The 15,400-nt window shown below is 34.0% G+C and overlaps 1 protein-coding gene across 1 annotated transcript; it reads left to right on the top strand.

Annotated features, from left to right (window-relative positions):
- LOC109723840 (EGF domain-specific O-linked N-acetylglucosamine transferase-like) lies at positions 408-2,918 on the top strand. The gene is made up of 3 exons (XM_020252328.1): positions 408-781; positions 881-1,737; positions 2,214-2,918. Exons 1-3 carry the CDS (start codon positions 502-504, stop codon positions 2,697-2,699), a joined length of 1,623 nt encoding a protein of 540 aa, XP_020107917.1. The 5' UTR covers positions 408-501; the 3' UTR covers positions 2,700-2,918.

The following is a 15,400-nucleotide window of genomic DNA, read 5'->3' as shown; positions in this document are numbered from 1 at the left end:
TAAAGGTTTTTTTGGGTAATTTTTGTTTAAATAGCTCTTCCCATTGGAGGTTTTCTTTAAAGCAACTTGAATAATAATTGTGCATTTAATGGGTCCTACGGAAGCAAGAAGTTTTCTCCTGTTGTCAAATATGAAATATCTGACTCGGATTGCTACTTCTAGGGGCGAGAAATATAGTTGGAGCAGCCAGCTGAAACAGGGACGCAGAATGGCCCGCCAGACCTACTTTCCCTTTTTTTTTTTTTCTTTTTCCTCTCTCCCTCTCTCTATCTCTCACTATCATCATTGTGCCCCACAGCCCATTCCAGCCTGGCACTCTAACCCCCACCCAATGCTCCTGACCCACCCCATCCACACTACAAAAACCATTTCCCCATCACCCCACTCCATTTCAAACTCCGAACTCCTACCCTCCAAAACCCCTCCAGCGCTTGCTTCTCTCTCTGTTTTTCGCTTTATTCTAAGCTGGCGAGGAAGGTAAGGTAAAGTCACACTGCGCGGATGGTGAAGCACCACCACCGCATCTACGTTCTTCAGCTGCGAAAGAGCGAGTCGGAGCAGAGCTGCCAGCACCACCAGCACCACCACCTCCCTCCCGTCATGTACTACTACGAGGACGGTCTGGCTAGCTCCAAGATCAAGCATGCTTTCAGCAAGCCCGGCATGATCAGTCTCCGCCGCCGTCGCCAGCTCGTCTGCCTCCTCTCCTCCCTGGCTCTCGCTCTGCTCATCTTCTTCTTCTTCTCCTCTTCCTCCCCTCCAGTACTCTGCCCCCTTCTATGTAAGTTGCACTTCTCCTCCTCCTCCTCCTCCCTCCTCTATTAGCTAGTCTTCTTCTGCGGAGCAATCGAGTGATAGTGATTTCTCTTAAATGATGCAGACTCTTGCGGAGGCCGCGGCGGCGACGTGATTAGCAAGCGAGAGAGCAGGCTGCCCCCGCCCCCTTGCTCCTCGAGAATGAACAACACAATCTGCTGCGACCGGACTGCACTCCGAACGGACATCTGCTTCATGAGAGGAGACGTCCGCACGCAATCCTCCTCCAACTCCATCCTTCTCCTCCCGTCCGGCTCCAACGATACCGCTAGTTACGCGGAGCAGAGAATCCGACCCTACACCCGAAAGTGGGAGGCGAGCGTGATGTCCACCATCGACGAGCTCACCCTCCGCCGCGCCGCCGGCCCCCGCTGCGACGTCCGGCACGAGGTGCCCGCCGTGGTGTTCTCGACCGGCGGCTACACGGGGAACGTGTACCACGAGTTCAACGACGGCATCATCCCGCTGTACATCACTGCGCGGCAGTACAACCGGAAGGTGGTGTTCCTCGTGCTGGAGTACCACGACTGGTGGGTGACCAAGTACGGCGACGTCGTCTCCCGCCTGTCCGACTACCCGCCCGTCGACTTCTCGGGGGACCGGCGGACGCACTGCTTCCCGGAGGTGGTCGTCGGGCTGCGCATCCACGACGAGCTGACGGTCGACGCCGCGAGGATGCCGGGCGACAGGACCGTCAGGGACTTCCGCCGGCTGCTCGACGAGGCGTACAAGGGCCGGATTCGGTACATCGAGCGCGTCGAGGAGCGCCGAATGCTCAGCCCCGGGAACAGCCTCATTCCGCCCGCGCCGGTGGACCCGCGCAAGCCCAGGCTCGTCATCGTCTCCAGGAGCGGCTCGCGCGTGATCGAAAATGAGGCGGAGCTCGTGCGCGTCGCCGAGGAGACCGGCTTCCAAGTGCAGGTTAGTCGTAACCAAAAAAAAAAAAATGACGCTCCTTTCTTTATTGCATTTATTTATTCAGCCTACTCTTTCTTCTTTTTTTTTTCTTTTTTTTTTCTTTCTTCTTTCTTCTTACAAATCAGTCCTAATAAATTTATATTTATTTAAATGGTCCTTAATTTTCTAACCACGTGAGAACCTAATTGGCATTTTTAAATTATATGTATTCCCGAGTTAAAAAGAAAAGATTAAAATGCAGATACATGAATACGATCATTCAATAATCATGTTTAAAATTTAATAATTATGTTTAACTTAAAAATGTCAACCTAAAGTTCCTATGATAAAGAGAAGATCAGTAAATATAAATTTATCAGAACCATTTATAAATTTTTTTTTTTAATATGATATTTTTACTTTTATTGGATACGTTGGGATCAGCTGTCGGAGAAAAATAGGGTATGTAATATTCATTTGATTAATTATATGACATGCAGGTGCTGCGGCCGGAGCGCACGACGGAGCTGTGCAAGATCTACCGGGCGCTGAACTACAGCGACGCGATGATCGGAGTGCACGGGGCGGCGATGACGCACTTCCTGTTCATGCGGCCCGGGAAGGTGTTCATACAGATCGTGCCGCTGGGCACCGACTGGGCGGCGGCCACGTACTACGGCGAGCCGGCGAAGAAGATGGGGCTGTGGTACACGCAGTACAAGATACTCCCCAAGGAGAGCTCCCTCTCCAGAGAGTACCCGAGGGCAGATCCTGTATTAACCGATCCTGAGAGCGTGGCGAAGACGGGGTGGGAGGTGACGAAGAAGGTTTACTTGGACAGGCAAAACGTGAGGTTGGATTTGGAGAGGTTTCAGAAGAGACTGGTGAGAGCGCATCAGTATCTGATCTCCTCCTCCTCCTCGACAAGGAAGAAGAGGCACAAGGGGGCGCACAAGAAGCAGCTGCACCACGGGTGGGAGAGGTGAATGAGAATGAGGATGATGGTTGGTTAATTAATTAACTCTAATTACTAAATTAAATTGCTTTGGTTTGTTTGATGATACTTAATTTTGTGGGGGGGAGATTATATATGGTGTGTATATAATGGGGGTTTAAACAATTAATGATGTGGTGGACTAATTGTGTGCTGTATGGTTCTCTTTTTGGAATTGATTACTTTGTTGCCATGCACAAAGTATGCCTAATCGTGGTTCTTGTTAATGCTAAATTACAAAAAAAATTTCTCATAAATACTTATTTTTTTATTTTATTTTTTATATTTTACACTTTTAATATTTTTAGTTGTTGTATATATTTTTTTTTTTTCATTAGGATTTTATTACTATTTCGGTTATTTTTTATAATTTATTCTGAAAATATTTTTTGAATGATAGAAATATATTAAAAATTATTTTTTTATAAAAAAATATAATTTTGGTTATTTTGTCATTTTTATTAACGTCGTATTTCTCTGAAAATATTTTTAAAATTTAAAAAGGCAAAATATAGATTTTTAAAAATTACGATCGAAAAGTAAAAAAAAAATATTTATAAGAGAGTTTTTTGTAATTTATTCTTTTGTTAAATAATATTAAATAATTGAAAATTAATCTGTTATTTTGCAAACAACTTTTTTGATAGTTTTATTTAAACAAAAAAATTAAATTGGAGTACGAGACTAGAGATCTAACTAGATTCAAAAATTTAAAATTTAAAATTAAAAAAAATTTAAACTATCAGAATGATATTTTCAATATTTATATTCAATAGTTCTATCATTTGTGTATCATTACCTCCATCATCTCTTTTAGTATATATTTTCAGTAGGTGATGACAATATGTTAGGCTGGTTGAATTTATATATATATATATATATAGAGTTGGACTGAGTACTATTAGTAGCAAAATTCTATTGTTGCTACCAGTTTTTAGTCTTTGGATCAACTCTTTTCATTATTTATAACCATTGGATTAAATACTATAACCCAGTGGGACCACTCAACCCTAGGGGACCACCACTCTAACGACTAATATCATCCTGACCTACAATTTTTCATCCAAGGGTTAAAAACTTGATAGCAAAAGAGCGTTTTACTATTAAGAGTATTCCAGCCTAATTCTATATATATATATATATATATATATGAGGAGAGAGCTAGGCTGGTATACTATCGTAGCACGGAAGCCTCCGTGCTACCAAGTTGTTTTCAATGATGCGGTTTCTAAATCGACGATCGGCTCCGTTAGACTTGATCTACACTGTTGAAAGTACCTGGAAACTAAATTCATAATTTTTCGGCGTCATTTATCAATCAAACGAATAGTCTAAAAATGAACGGCTGAAAATAAAAATCTCATAAAAACAGTGATAAAGAATTCAAATTTCAAATCGGAAGTATTGGTCTTGCTATTGATGTTAAGTAGAATTTTCAATTAAATTTTCATCTAATTTGGATACTTATACACCGTTGAACTTAAAAACGTATCATATCTACCATTAAAATTGTTAAGTTTGGAACCTTTGATCACCAGACAAATGATGTCGAAAAATTATGAAATTTAGTTTCCAAATACTTTTAATAGTGTAGATCAAGCCTAACGGAGCCGATCGTCGATTTGAAAGCCGCATCATTGAAAACACTTGGTAGCACGGAGCCTCCGTGCTACCAATAGTATAGCCTAACTCTATATATATATATATATATATATATATATATTAAATATATATATATATATAGTTGAGCTAGAATACTCGATATAAACGGGCATTTTACTATCGAGTTATTTTTATGATAGAGCTTCCAAATGACGATCAGTTCGTTAAATATGATCTATAACATTTAAACTACCTAAAAATCAAATTTCACGCATTTTCGATATTGTTCTTTAACAATCTATGTGAACAGAAAAATAAATGGTTGAAAATGAATATTCTTTAAAAATGATGATAGGAGTCTTTTGTAATCAGATCAAGAGTTTAGATCTTGTTTAAATAGTTAAAGAATTTTCTAACAAAAATTCAATTGATTTGGATATCTTTACACCGTTAAACGAGAAACGTCTCTTATCCACATTAAAATTACAATTTGAAACCCTTTATCATTAGTCAAATGATGTTGAAAAATTTGAAATTGATTTCTAAACACTTTAAGTGGTATAGATCATGTTTCAACGGAGCCGATCGTTAATTTTGGAAGCTCTATCATCGAAAACAACTCGATAGTAAAATGCCGTTTACTATCGAGAGTATCTAGCTCACTGTTATATATATATATATATATATATATATATATTAGCATTATTCCTAACATTAGATTAGTGTAATGCTCTGGGTACAATCGAATGTAGCCCACACAGAGGGTTTATTATGCATTAGTTTTGGAATTGGGCAGTTGAGTTAGATATAAGTCTGAAAAGCTGCACTTCTAATTAACTATCACGAAGCTGATTTCTTAACTACAGTTAAGAGTTTATTTATGAGGTATCTTTAAAAAGTTATGCTCAATTGCGGTCTATGTTAATAAAATAGCTAGTTTTTAATATGCACAATCAAACTAACTAAATCTAGTTAAATTCAGTTAGTCAATAACAACAGGATTCAATCAATAAATCTCACTTCCAACAGAAAGAAGAGTCTTCTTCTTGAGAATATTAAAATAGTTTTATAGAATTGCACCCCATGGCGAAGCCAAATAATTGCAGATTCGCTGTCATATTTACAAAGCTGATTTAGTATCTCTCTTATAACTTAGATTAAGCAATCATGAAAAAGTGTTGGTAATAATAGATTCTTTTTAAAGATCCTCACAACCTGCTAACCTTCACGCATAACTATGTAATTTACTTATTTGTAATGAAATATCGCTAATGGTATGTTTGGTTCATCGTAAAACTATAAAAATTAATTCTCTATAAAAAAAAGTTTTTCATGGAAAATTTTTTTTATGCTCTTTAACATTTGATTCGTAAGAAATAAAAAATAATTTTTCGGCCATCCTTATTTGGAAGAAAGAAAAAGTTTGAATGAAAAATAATTATATATATATATATATAGAGTCCGGTTACTATGCTATTAATAGCACGAAGTACTTGATTCTACCAAGTTTTTTACCGTTAGATCTACCCTTTTGATCATTTTCACCCGTTAGATCATACTATTCAACCAACCACCCACTCAACCCTAAGGGACCCACATCATCCTAACCGCACATCTCTTAATTCAATGGCCAAAAACTTGCTAGCACCAATAACTTGNTTATATATTATAATTATAATTTATATTTATATATTATTATTATAATCATCATCATCATCTATATTTATAAATTAAATATATTCAAACTTATATTGTATATTCAAAAATATATTATATAAGAAATGTAATATAATTTACAATAATATATAAATATATATATTTATAAAAAATATTATATAATAGTCGTAGTATATTAATATAAAGAAAAAGAGAGAGATAAGTGACTTTCCTTTAAAAAATTTTCACTAAAAAAACAATGAAAAATAAAAATTGTAATTTTTTTTTTAATTCATAAAACTATTTTGTGAGAAAATAATTGTACGCCCAATCGAGTAAATAAAAAAATATTTTTCATGCCAACAAAATTTTTCGACCACGTTTTTTATTATACGAAACCAAACACCACCTAATGTTTGACGTCCCAACTTTTCAGAAGGATATTCATTCTAGAACTACTCTCGTTCTAACACGTTTAATTTTTTTAATCTCTCGATCTTAGTTATAGCTCAAAATACTTAAGTCGGATTAAAATTTTTTTAATTTTATTATATCTTATATATAGTATTATTTAGGATCTCACATAATGCGTCAGCAATAATTTGGAGGCACATACACTGTATATAGTTTGAAGGTGATCATAGCAAATCTTTAATTCGGCAGTCAAACTCTTGGGACTAATCATGCATCCTGACCCACATTGTATGCCACACCACTTGCAAGCTCATGACAGTGACAGTGTAAGCTGTTTGATTTGACCCCACAAAGAATCTCGGAGAAAATTAAAGGCCAATGGGGGTAAGTATCATATGGGGGAAACGTGCACTACAGCACATATATAAAGATTATTAAGAGGGGATCGAAAAGATGTATGCGTACATGCTATATAACACGCACGCTAAATCAAGCTCTTTATTATGTTATAAAGATCATCATTTTGCGCTGCAAAAGGAGATGTTTGCATGGGTGCCCCTTGGGAGAGTTGCGCTTGTTTTCTCCCTATGAGAATCTTTTATCTTTCGCAAGTACCAAAGCTGTGTTCGTCACTGTGCGCCTCTGTACGAACAGGATCACGTGCGCGTGGAGTGGGCGTCACGTGAGAGTGGAATGGGTGGTGATGTGGGGCACTGCACAGAGATCAAATGGAACGGAAGGGAAAGAACTGGCCAATGAGGTTTTGGGAAGAGAGCTTGCTTAATGAGAAGCTCTTTGTCACGGAGTTACAAAAATTGCTACACAGACCTGTACTTATAATAGCCCAACTCCCCACAAGCTGAAACTAGGGATGTCAATGGGTATGAATATCCGAAATTTTATCCGAACCTGAATTCGAATGAAACGGATATATTCGATGGATATGAATATGGATATGGATTTGGATATAGATATAAAAAATAAAAACCCGACGGATATGGATTCGGATATGGATTTTGATTGTACCCGACCCGAACCCGACCCCGACCCGAACCCGAACCCGAACCCGAACCCGAATTTATTTTGTATTATATATAATATATATATATATATATATATATTGATGTTATATTTGAATTGATTTTAAAATTTTAAATTTAATATAATATATTTTGAAATATTGAAAAAAAAAATAATTGTTTCGGGTTCAAATTTTCGGGTTCGGGTTTCGGATTTTTGGTCGGGTTCGGGTTTGGATATGGATTTTTAAAATCCGTCGGGTTCGGGTTCGGGTTCGCATCTCGGGTCTCGGGTTTGGAGTCGGGTTCGGGTTCGGGTTTTTAAAAATCCGCCCCGAATCCGACCCGTTGACATCCCTAGCTGAAACAGACTGCCAATAAAACTCGATTCTAACTCTTTTTTTAGAGATGAAGAATTACAAAACTACTGCCACATTATATTAAGGTATCGTTTGGTTTGGGGATAAACAAAAAATAGCTATTCCAGTAATAAGTATAAATTGACATATCAGTGGGGATTAGATCAATTTTGCGTTTGGATGAAAATTTGGTTATTTCTGGGAATAAAATAAATAGTGTTTGGTTAGATAAGATGGAATAAGAAGGATAGTGGGTTTTATAAATAAAAAGTAATGATATTATCCTCTTATTATATTTGAATTTAAATTTTTAAATTTTTAATTTTATATTTTTAAATTTAAAATTTTAACTTTGAAATTTCAAAATTTGAAATTTAAAATCTCAAATTTTAAATTCAAAATTTTAAATTTTAAATTTCAAACTTTAAATTTAAGATCAAATTTAAATTTGAAAAATATAAAATATCAAATTTTAAATTTCAAACATTTAAAATGTCAAAATTTAAAATTTGAAATTTAAAATTATAAACTTTAATTTTGAGATTATAAATTATAAATTATAAATTTTAAAATTTAAATTTTTAATTTTTAAAATTTTAAAATAAGAATAAGGGTGGGAACAATTAATAAAAATAATTTATTATAATAAATTTATAATTTTTTTTTAAATTCTACTTAAACTTAAATTTAATAAAAAGAATTTATTATAATATTTAAATATAATTTATTATAAATTTTATTATAATATTTAAATATAAATAATATGTATTAATATAGTACAATTAATAATTTTATAATAAAAATAATGTATTATAATATATAACATAGTATATTTATATACTTTAGTTTTAATTTAATTTATAATTTTAATTAAGTTTGAAATTAAGCATTGGAATAGCACTATTCCATCAAAATGGTGGAATAACAAATCTTTTGCTATTTCGGAATAACCGAAAATAGCAAGGTTTGACTAGGATTAAATATCCCGGCCAAATTTCATCCCGTTTGGCAGAATATCGGGGATAACTTTCGTTGTTCCTGCTTATACCCCCAACGAAACGAGGCCTAAGGATATATTTGGTTGACCGACAGGAAAGTATCGAAAATGACACTTTTAAAAAGTGACGTCTTATCGATTGTTTGGTTTGCGAAAGTGAATATAAAAGTCACTTTATAAAAGTGGGCTGATGAAGTGAGTTATAATTAAATCTCACTTTTTTGACTTCGACTCAAAGAATTTAGAAGTCACTAAAATTGAAAGGCTTACATAAAAAATTATATTTGGTCTTAATTTTAATCTTTAAATTTATTTTTAAAGTTGAATTTTATTTTAAATTTAAATTAAAATCATGATCGCATTTTGAATTTTATTTGTAAATTCAAATTTAACATAAAATCTTTATATTCAAATTTGTGACTTTATATTTAAATTTAAAATTTAAAATTTTTAGTTTTATTTAAATTTGAATTCTAGAATTTAAATTTAAATTTTAATCAAATTATTTTCAGCTAAGAACTTCAGTTTGAACTTTGAATTCAAATTGTTTCAACTATAAATTCAAATCATTGATTAAAATTTTAATTTAAAATTTAAATTTTTAAGTTGAAATTCAAATTTTTAAATTGAAATTCAAATTCAAATTTAAATTTGCTATTTACATTTAATTTCAATAATGAGTTTCAGTTTGAATTTTGAATTCGACTTCTGAATTCAAATGTTTAGTTTCAATTGTGATTTAAACTCAAATTTTAATTTTTAATTTAAATATTAATTTAAATTATGAATACATATTTGAATTTAAAATTTAAGATCAAATAGTAGATTTAAGTTTAAATTTTAAAATATAATTTTAGATTTTAAATATAAATATAAACATAAATTTTTAATTTAAATTGTGAGTATAAGTCATTTGTTAATATTTTCACCTCTTTATATATAATAAGGAATAAAAATTATAAAATTATAGTTTTGAGTTAATTTCGTACAAATCCTTGCAAATATAGTGAATGACAAATATATTTCTACAAAATTCAACTTTTATATATTGTTACTGTAAAAGTCCTTATATTCTCAAATATAATTTCTAAAAAGCCATTTTTTTATACCAAATGTAGTATTCCTGGAATTCTGTAGCTGTGAGACTTCTGCATCTGAGGCTTGTTGATACATCTGGAGAGTGTCGGAACAAGTCCGAGTCGTTTTGGCGCAAAATAGACGCAAAACGAACTCGTTGCGACGCGAGAGCAGAATTTTAGCATTGAAATATGCAAATTGTAGGTTTTCAGCAATGCGTACCGGTACCACACAGGGGCGTACCGGTACTACAGCGTTTTCTGTGCACTGCTGCTCTTGGGTTGCAACTTCTGATGCCGGATACCGGTACGACATCGGCCTGGAACCGGTACGGCATCGGCCTGGTACCGGTACTCCAGGGTAGGTGAGGGGCTATTTGGTCTTTCACTACCTCGTGGAGTTCACCCTTATCCTCATCTTTTATATACTGTATAGAGAGACAGAGAGTGAGGTTTTGTTGCCTATTTCCTCTCTCTCTCTAGATTGGAGTGGTGAGCACGAGCCTCGGGTGGAGCTCGGTTCGATGTTTAGGATTGCGCCGGGAAGTCGTTCGAGCGTACGTGCGTCGTAGTAGCCCCGTTGGAGGCCGGGCGAGTGCATGTTTCCTCTTCTTCCGATTTCTCGCCGTCGTGGATTAGCGTTTCAAGGTGGGTTGAAATCTACCAAAATCGTCAGTTTTCCTCCTAAGCCAGAGTTGACAGCATGTATTTTTGATTTCGTATATCATGTTTAGTAGCTCGATTCGTCGATTTGCATTGTTCTTAAATGAAATCTGAATTGGAGCTTTAAATGCTAGTTTTATTATACATGTTGGATTTGGATTTGACTTAATAGAAAACTATAGGTTCTATATTGTCATTTTCTGAAAACTAACAGATTTAGCTTTAGGAGCTGTAGTTGGTTTATATCGCCGCAGTTTGTACGCGGTGGATATACAGAATAGTGTAGAATGAAATTACGCTCGTGCTGAGATACCAAATTTATTTTTACAGTAGTGTATAGACTGTTCCGGACTGTCGGATGCTGTCGCGGTTGCCGGTGGACCCAGATTTATATATTTTGCATCAGATTGTGCCGTAGGCATGTGAGTTATGGTTGTTAGACCAGTTAGACCCTTCTATTTTGACTATAACCTGTGAGAGCCTGATTGAGCTCGGCAGAAATACGCTTGCATTTTCAGTTGGGTAGAGCCCACTAGTCCCACTCCGGAGTCAGGCTTTGTACTTTTGCATTATTGTCGTTGTGTCCTGATTGGACTCGCTCTTCACTGACGACCCAACGTGGTGATAGTTAGTGTAGTTTCGACAGGCGGGACGGGTGTGCTCACAGTCCTTAGTGAGATTGGATCAGAGATTGCATATTTATCTACAGATAGTTAGTTTTGGATCGTGATAGTGTAGTGGCATATAGCTGTAGAATTGTTCCAGCTTTTTTTTTACTATCCTTGAGTATACTTCTGTAGATTTAGTGGGTGAGCCGTTGAGCTCGGTAGTGGTACCCACTAAGGATTACTTTTTTTTGTAGTAGTTCTCACACGCAGTTGTTAGCACCTTTTTGCAAAGACATCTTCTTCGGCTGCTGCTGTTGCTGATTCTGATCGTGAAAAGGGAGTCGCGAGCTAGATCCCTTCCAGTTTTGTTGCTGCTTTAGAGGGGTACCAGCTATAGGTAGTTTTGGATTTTTGGGTCATGTACATACTGATGTTTGATCCTCGCTGGAGCGAGTGATGTTGTATTTGGAGACTATATATGTATAGTGAACCCGATGTTATTTATATATATTTATCGTTCTATTAGTAGCTCTATACTACTAGTTGTAGTTTTATATGATTATAGGTACAGGTACAGCTATCGCTTCATATACAGAAAAAATTTCTTTGTATACGGCGGATTTATCGGCGTGTTCGAAAAAACGAGTAATCGGGGGCGTAATACCAAACAGACAAAAAAATTTTAAAATATTTTAATAAATTTTTTTTTCTCGAAAAATTAATTTTTACGCTTTTCGGACGAACCAAACAGCCCTAATTGATTTACAGGCTGAAAAACTTTTAGTTGAACTCCAGATAAGATAAAAATTACTTTTTAGCTATCATTTATTTTGTAAAATATCGATGGCCTTGGAAATTGTAGTTATTTTATCCTTTTAATTTATTTTATCGGAAGTTTTATACTTGTATATAAAAAGGTTTTTTCTTTTTCTTCTTCAGATTGATTTCGTCACTGTTTAGGCCGATGTCAAATACAATATTTTGTAAAAGTAATGTTAAGAATGCCAATTTAATTTACGATATATCAAACAATAAAAGTAAAAAATTTATGCTCAAAAATGAATTCATCTCTCTCCATTTTCAGAGAGCCAACATCCACTCCTTTTTTAGTTTATTAAAAAAATTTTTTTTCTTCCTTCTAGAGAACTTGATGGGTGGCTATTATAATTCCAAGGGGCTTTAGCTTATATATCCTTTACTACTATCAAAATTTTCAAATTTATCCCTCAATACTCAAAATATTCTTTAAAATCCAACCCCATTAGCAAAATCTAGAGGAAAAAAGAACATTTGAGTAAATTTTTTAAAAGAGGTATATTGGTTATATAGGAGTAAAGAAGATATTTAAAAAATTTTGAAAGCTACATTAGATATTATCCCTTATTCAAAATATTGATTTTATAGAAAAATTAAATTAGAAATAACTAGTACATTCTTTCACGTGCCTGAGGGGATGAAGGGAATTATACTGGATGAAAAATATAATGGAACTAAATAATGGAATAATAAATGAGAAAAAATTTAAAAAATAATATATGTGTGAATCAAAAATAGACCTGCTTACAATACAGGAAGTAGAGGGCTGACTCTGATTAAGTGTTATAAAAAGGCCCAGGAATAATCTTAACAGCAAAAAGTACATATTTTGTTTGTACCATTCTTATAGTGAGATCGCTAAATCTGTCATCCATCATGTATAACACTCAAAATCTTAAGCGATATTGACAACATATTTGATGGTCTCATTGTAGGAAACAACAAGTAATGCCAAGCAATACCGATGCAACGATAACACCAAGGAACAAAAGGTTTATGCAGAGACTCCCTATGGTGAGAAACTAGACGAGCAATACTACTTATACATCCTAAAAGGAGTGTAAATCTTATATCCTCTTAATCCAATGACCAATAATATCTCTGTATTTTATTAACTTTTTTTTAATATTAACAATCCATTAGATTTTGTGAATCTAGGATGGGAAGTGTAAGATCCACACACCCTCTTGTGGAAATATAATTTTCCACCACCTTCAAATACTGCACATTAAATGTCGCATCATCAAATTTTGAGGTGACTAATCTGCAGGACTTTGCGAACTCTCTAATTTAATTCAGCATTTTTGTTTTTCCAAAGTATAACACTTGCTCAAAACAACATTATTTTATATAAAAAAAGTTGATATTTAAGTTGCTTGCATCACTCTATGTTACTTTGGATTTAACCAAAAAAAGCATCATTTTTAGAGAGGGGGAGAGATATAGAGAAAGAGAGAGAGAGATGAATGACTAAAATGTTTTATTCTCGCTTTACTCCAAAATTTTATATGTTGAACTCTTTTTTATTTTATCCCCAAATTACATAGGAGTGGAGCTGTTTTATTATATTTTGCAATTTGTAGACAAAAGTCACTTTTCTGGGGCAAAAAAAAAAAAAAAAAAAAAAAAACAACACCAGTCAAAATACCCCACTTTTACAAAAAGAAAAACTGGGTTGACCAAATAGCTCATTTTTACAAAGTTTCCAAATAAGACTTTAGGGGACGTTTGGACTGACAAAACTAATGTACTGATAGATCCAATGAAGTTTAAGTTTGTTTAATTTAAAGTCAACTTTTTCTTTAGTTGTTTGTACAAAAGTTTTTAATTATTTTGAAAATAAGATTTTACCACCTCTATTGTTTATTTTTCTGAAGCATTAACTATCATACGTATTTTTGGCGTTGCTAGTATTTGTTTTATCATAAATCACAAAATCTTAATATTTTATAAATGTTTAGATACATATTTTATTAAATAATTCTAAATGGATAATATTTTGTAATTTGCCAGATAAGTTAAGAGTTGAGGAAATTAATTTTGCTTTCATATAGGTGAAGTAAAAAATAGAAATAGTCAAAGTGAAATATTATGTGACTTACCATACATGTTTACATTTACGTCAAAACAAACAATAAAAATTAGGGATAACTGCCTGTATACCCTCAAAACTTTAAAAATATTTGCTTTATACCTACTTTTTTTTATTTCAAATATACCCTTCACATGTTCCTCCTTTATTCAAAAATGCCCCATCAGTTACCACCTATTAAGTTATCTTGAGTTAAATGTGAATTAAATGCTTATCAGAGTTAAAAAAAAAATAAAAATCAAAATAGCTCGTTTGCCGTTATAACGTAAGAGTAAACAAGAAAACTTGGTGATGGTAGAAAGAAACATTTGAAAAGACAAAGAATCAAAATATTTCCTTTGTTCCAAACTTAAGGGCAAATAAAAAAAAGTTGGCGATTGTGGAAGGATGTATTTGAAAGGGCAAAATAGTAATTTCACAGAAATAACTGCCGTTGCTAATAGTTTACCAAGAGAATTTAACTCCAAAGATATATTTGAAATAACTTGAAACGTTAAATGACTATTTTTAATATTAGCTTTCTAAGAATGATAAATCAGAGAGTCGAAAACATTTCGAGGTATATAAACAATTGCCGTTAAAATTTATCACTCGGTGCGAAGATACATTTTTCACACCTGACTTCCTTCTTCGATCATTCTCACACCTGACTTCCTCCAATCCAAGCATACAGGTGTGACTTCCTCCAACCCAATCATATGCTCCCAGGTCCCAGCTGTAGCATCATACCACACAACCATGCAACAACCCCACCTCCACCCTACTCCCAAAATATATTTTGCAGTGTAATTGCTTATAAGAAATAAATCGTTCATCAAACCCATCCAAAGACTCTTATTTTTGCTAGTATTATCAACCTTTTTTTAAGTACTAAAAACTATTAAAAATATTTCAAAACCTTGAAATTGAATAGTTTAGCCGCATGATATACACCCTACTTATAATAAGATATAGGGGCAGCATTTTTCATTTTGCAGCCTACACCAGGTGAAGCACTTTATTTAGAGCATTATTTTCTCACATGTCATCTCAATCACCATCTAGATAGGTTGGGGGCAAGAATACACTCCTAATGGAATATATACAGGTTAGCATTTTCCTTTTTCTTTGAATTTGTTATTTAACAAAAAAGAAAAAAATCACTAGAACTCTTGAGGAAAAGAGGCTACAGTAAAGCGGGATTATTCTCAGCTACAAGAGCAGAACAGTCAAAAGTAAAAAAAAAATAAAAATAAAAATAAAAATAAAAAATAAAAAAAAAGAAAAATAAAAAGAAAAAGAAAAAGAAAAATCCAATTTGCTAAAAGGCCTGAAACTATATACTGGGAATAAAACAAATCAAAATCATCAAATTGTGCGTGAAAGCTATTTGTGAGCAAGAATCATCAGGG

The sequence above is a fragment of the Ananas comosus genome, linkage group 18, assembly GCF_001540865.1.
Source record: "Ananas comosus cultivar F153 linkage group 18, ASM154086v1, whole genome shotgun sequence".
Taxonomy (NCBI): domain Eukaryota; kingdom Viridiplantae; phylum Streptophyta; class Magnoliopsida; order Poales; family Bromeliaceae; genus Ananas; species Ananas comosus.
Note: the sequence above shows the minus strand (reverse complement) of the source record. Positions and strands in the feature narration are given on the sequence as shown.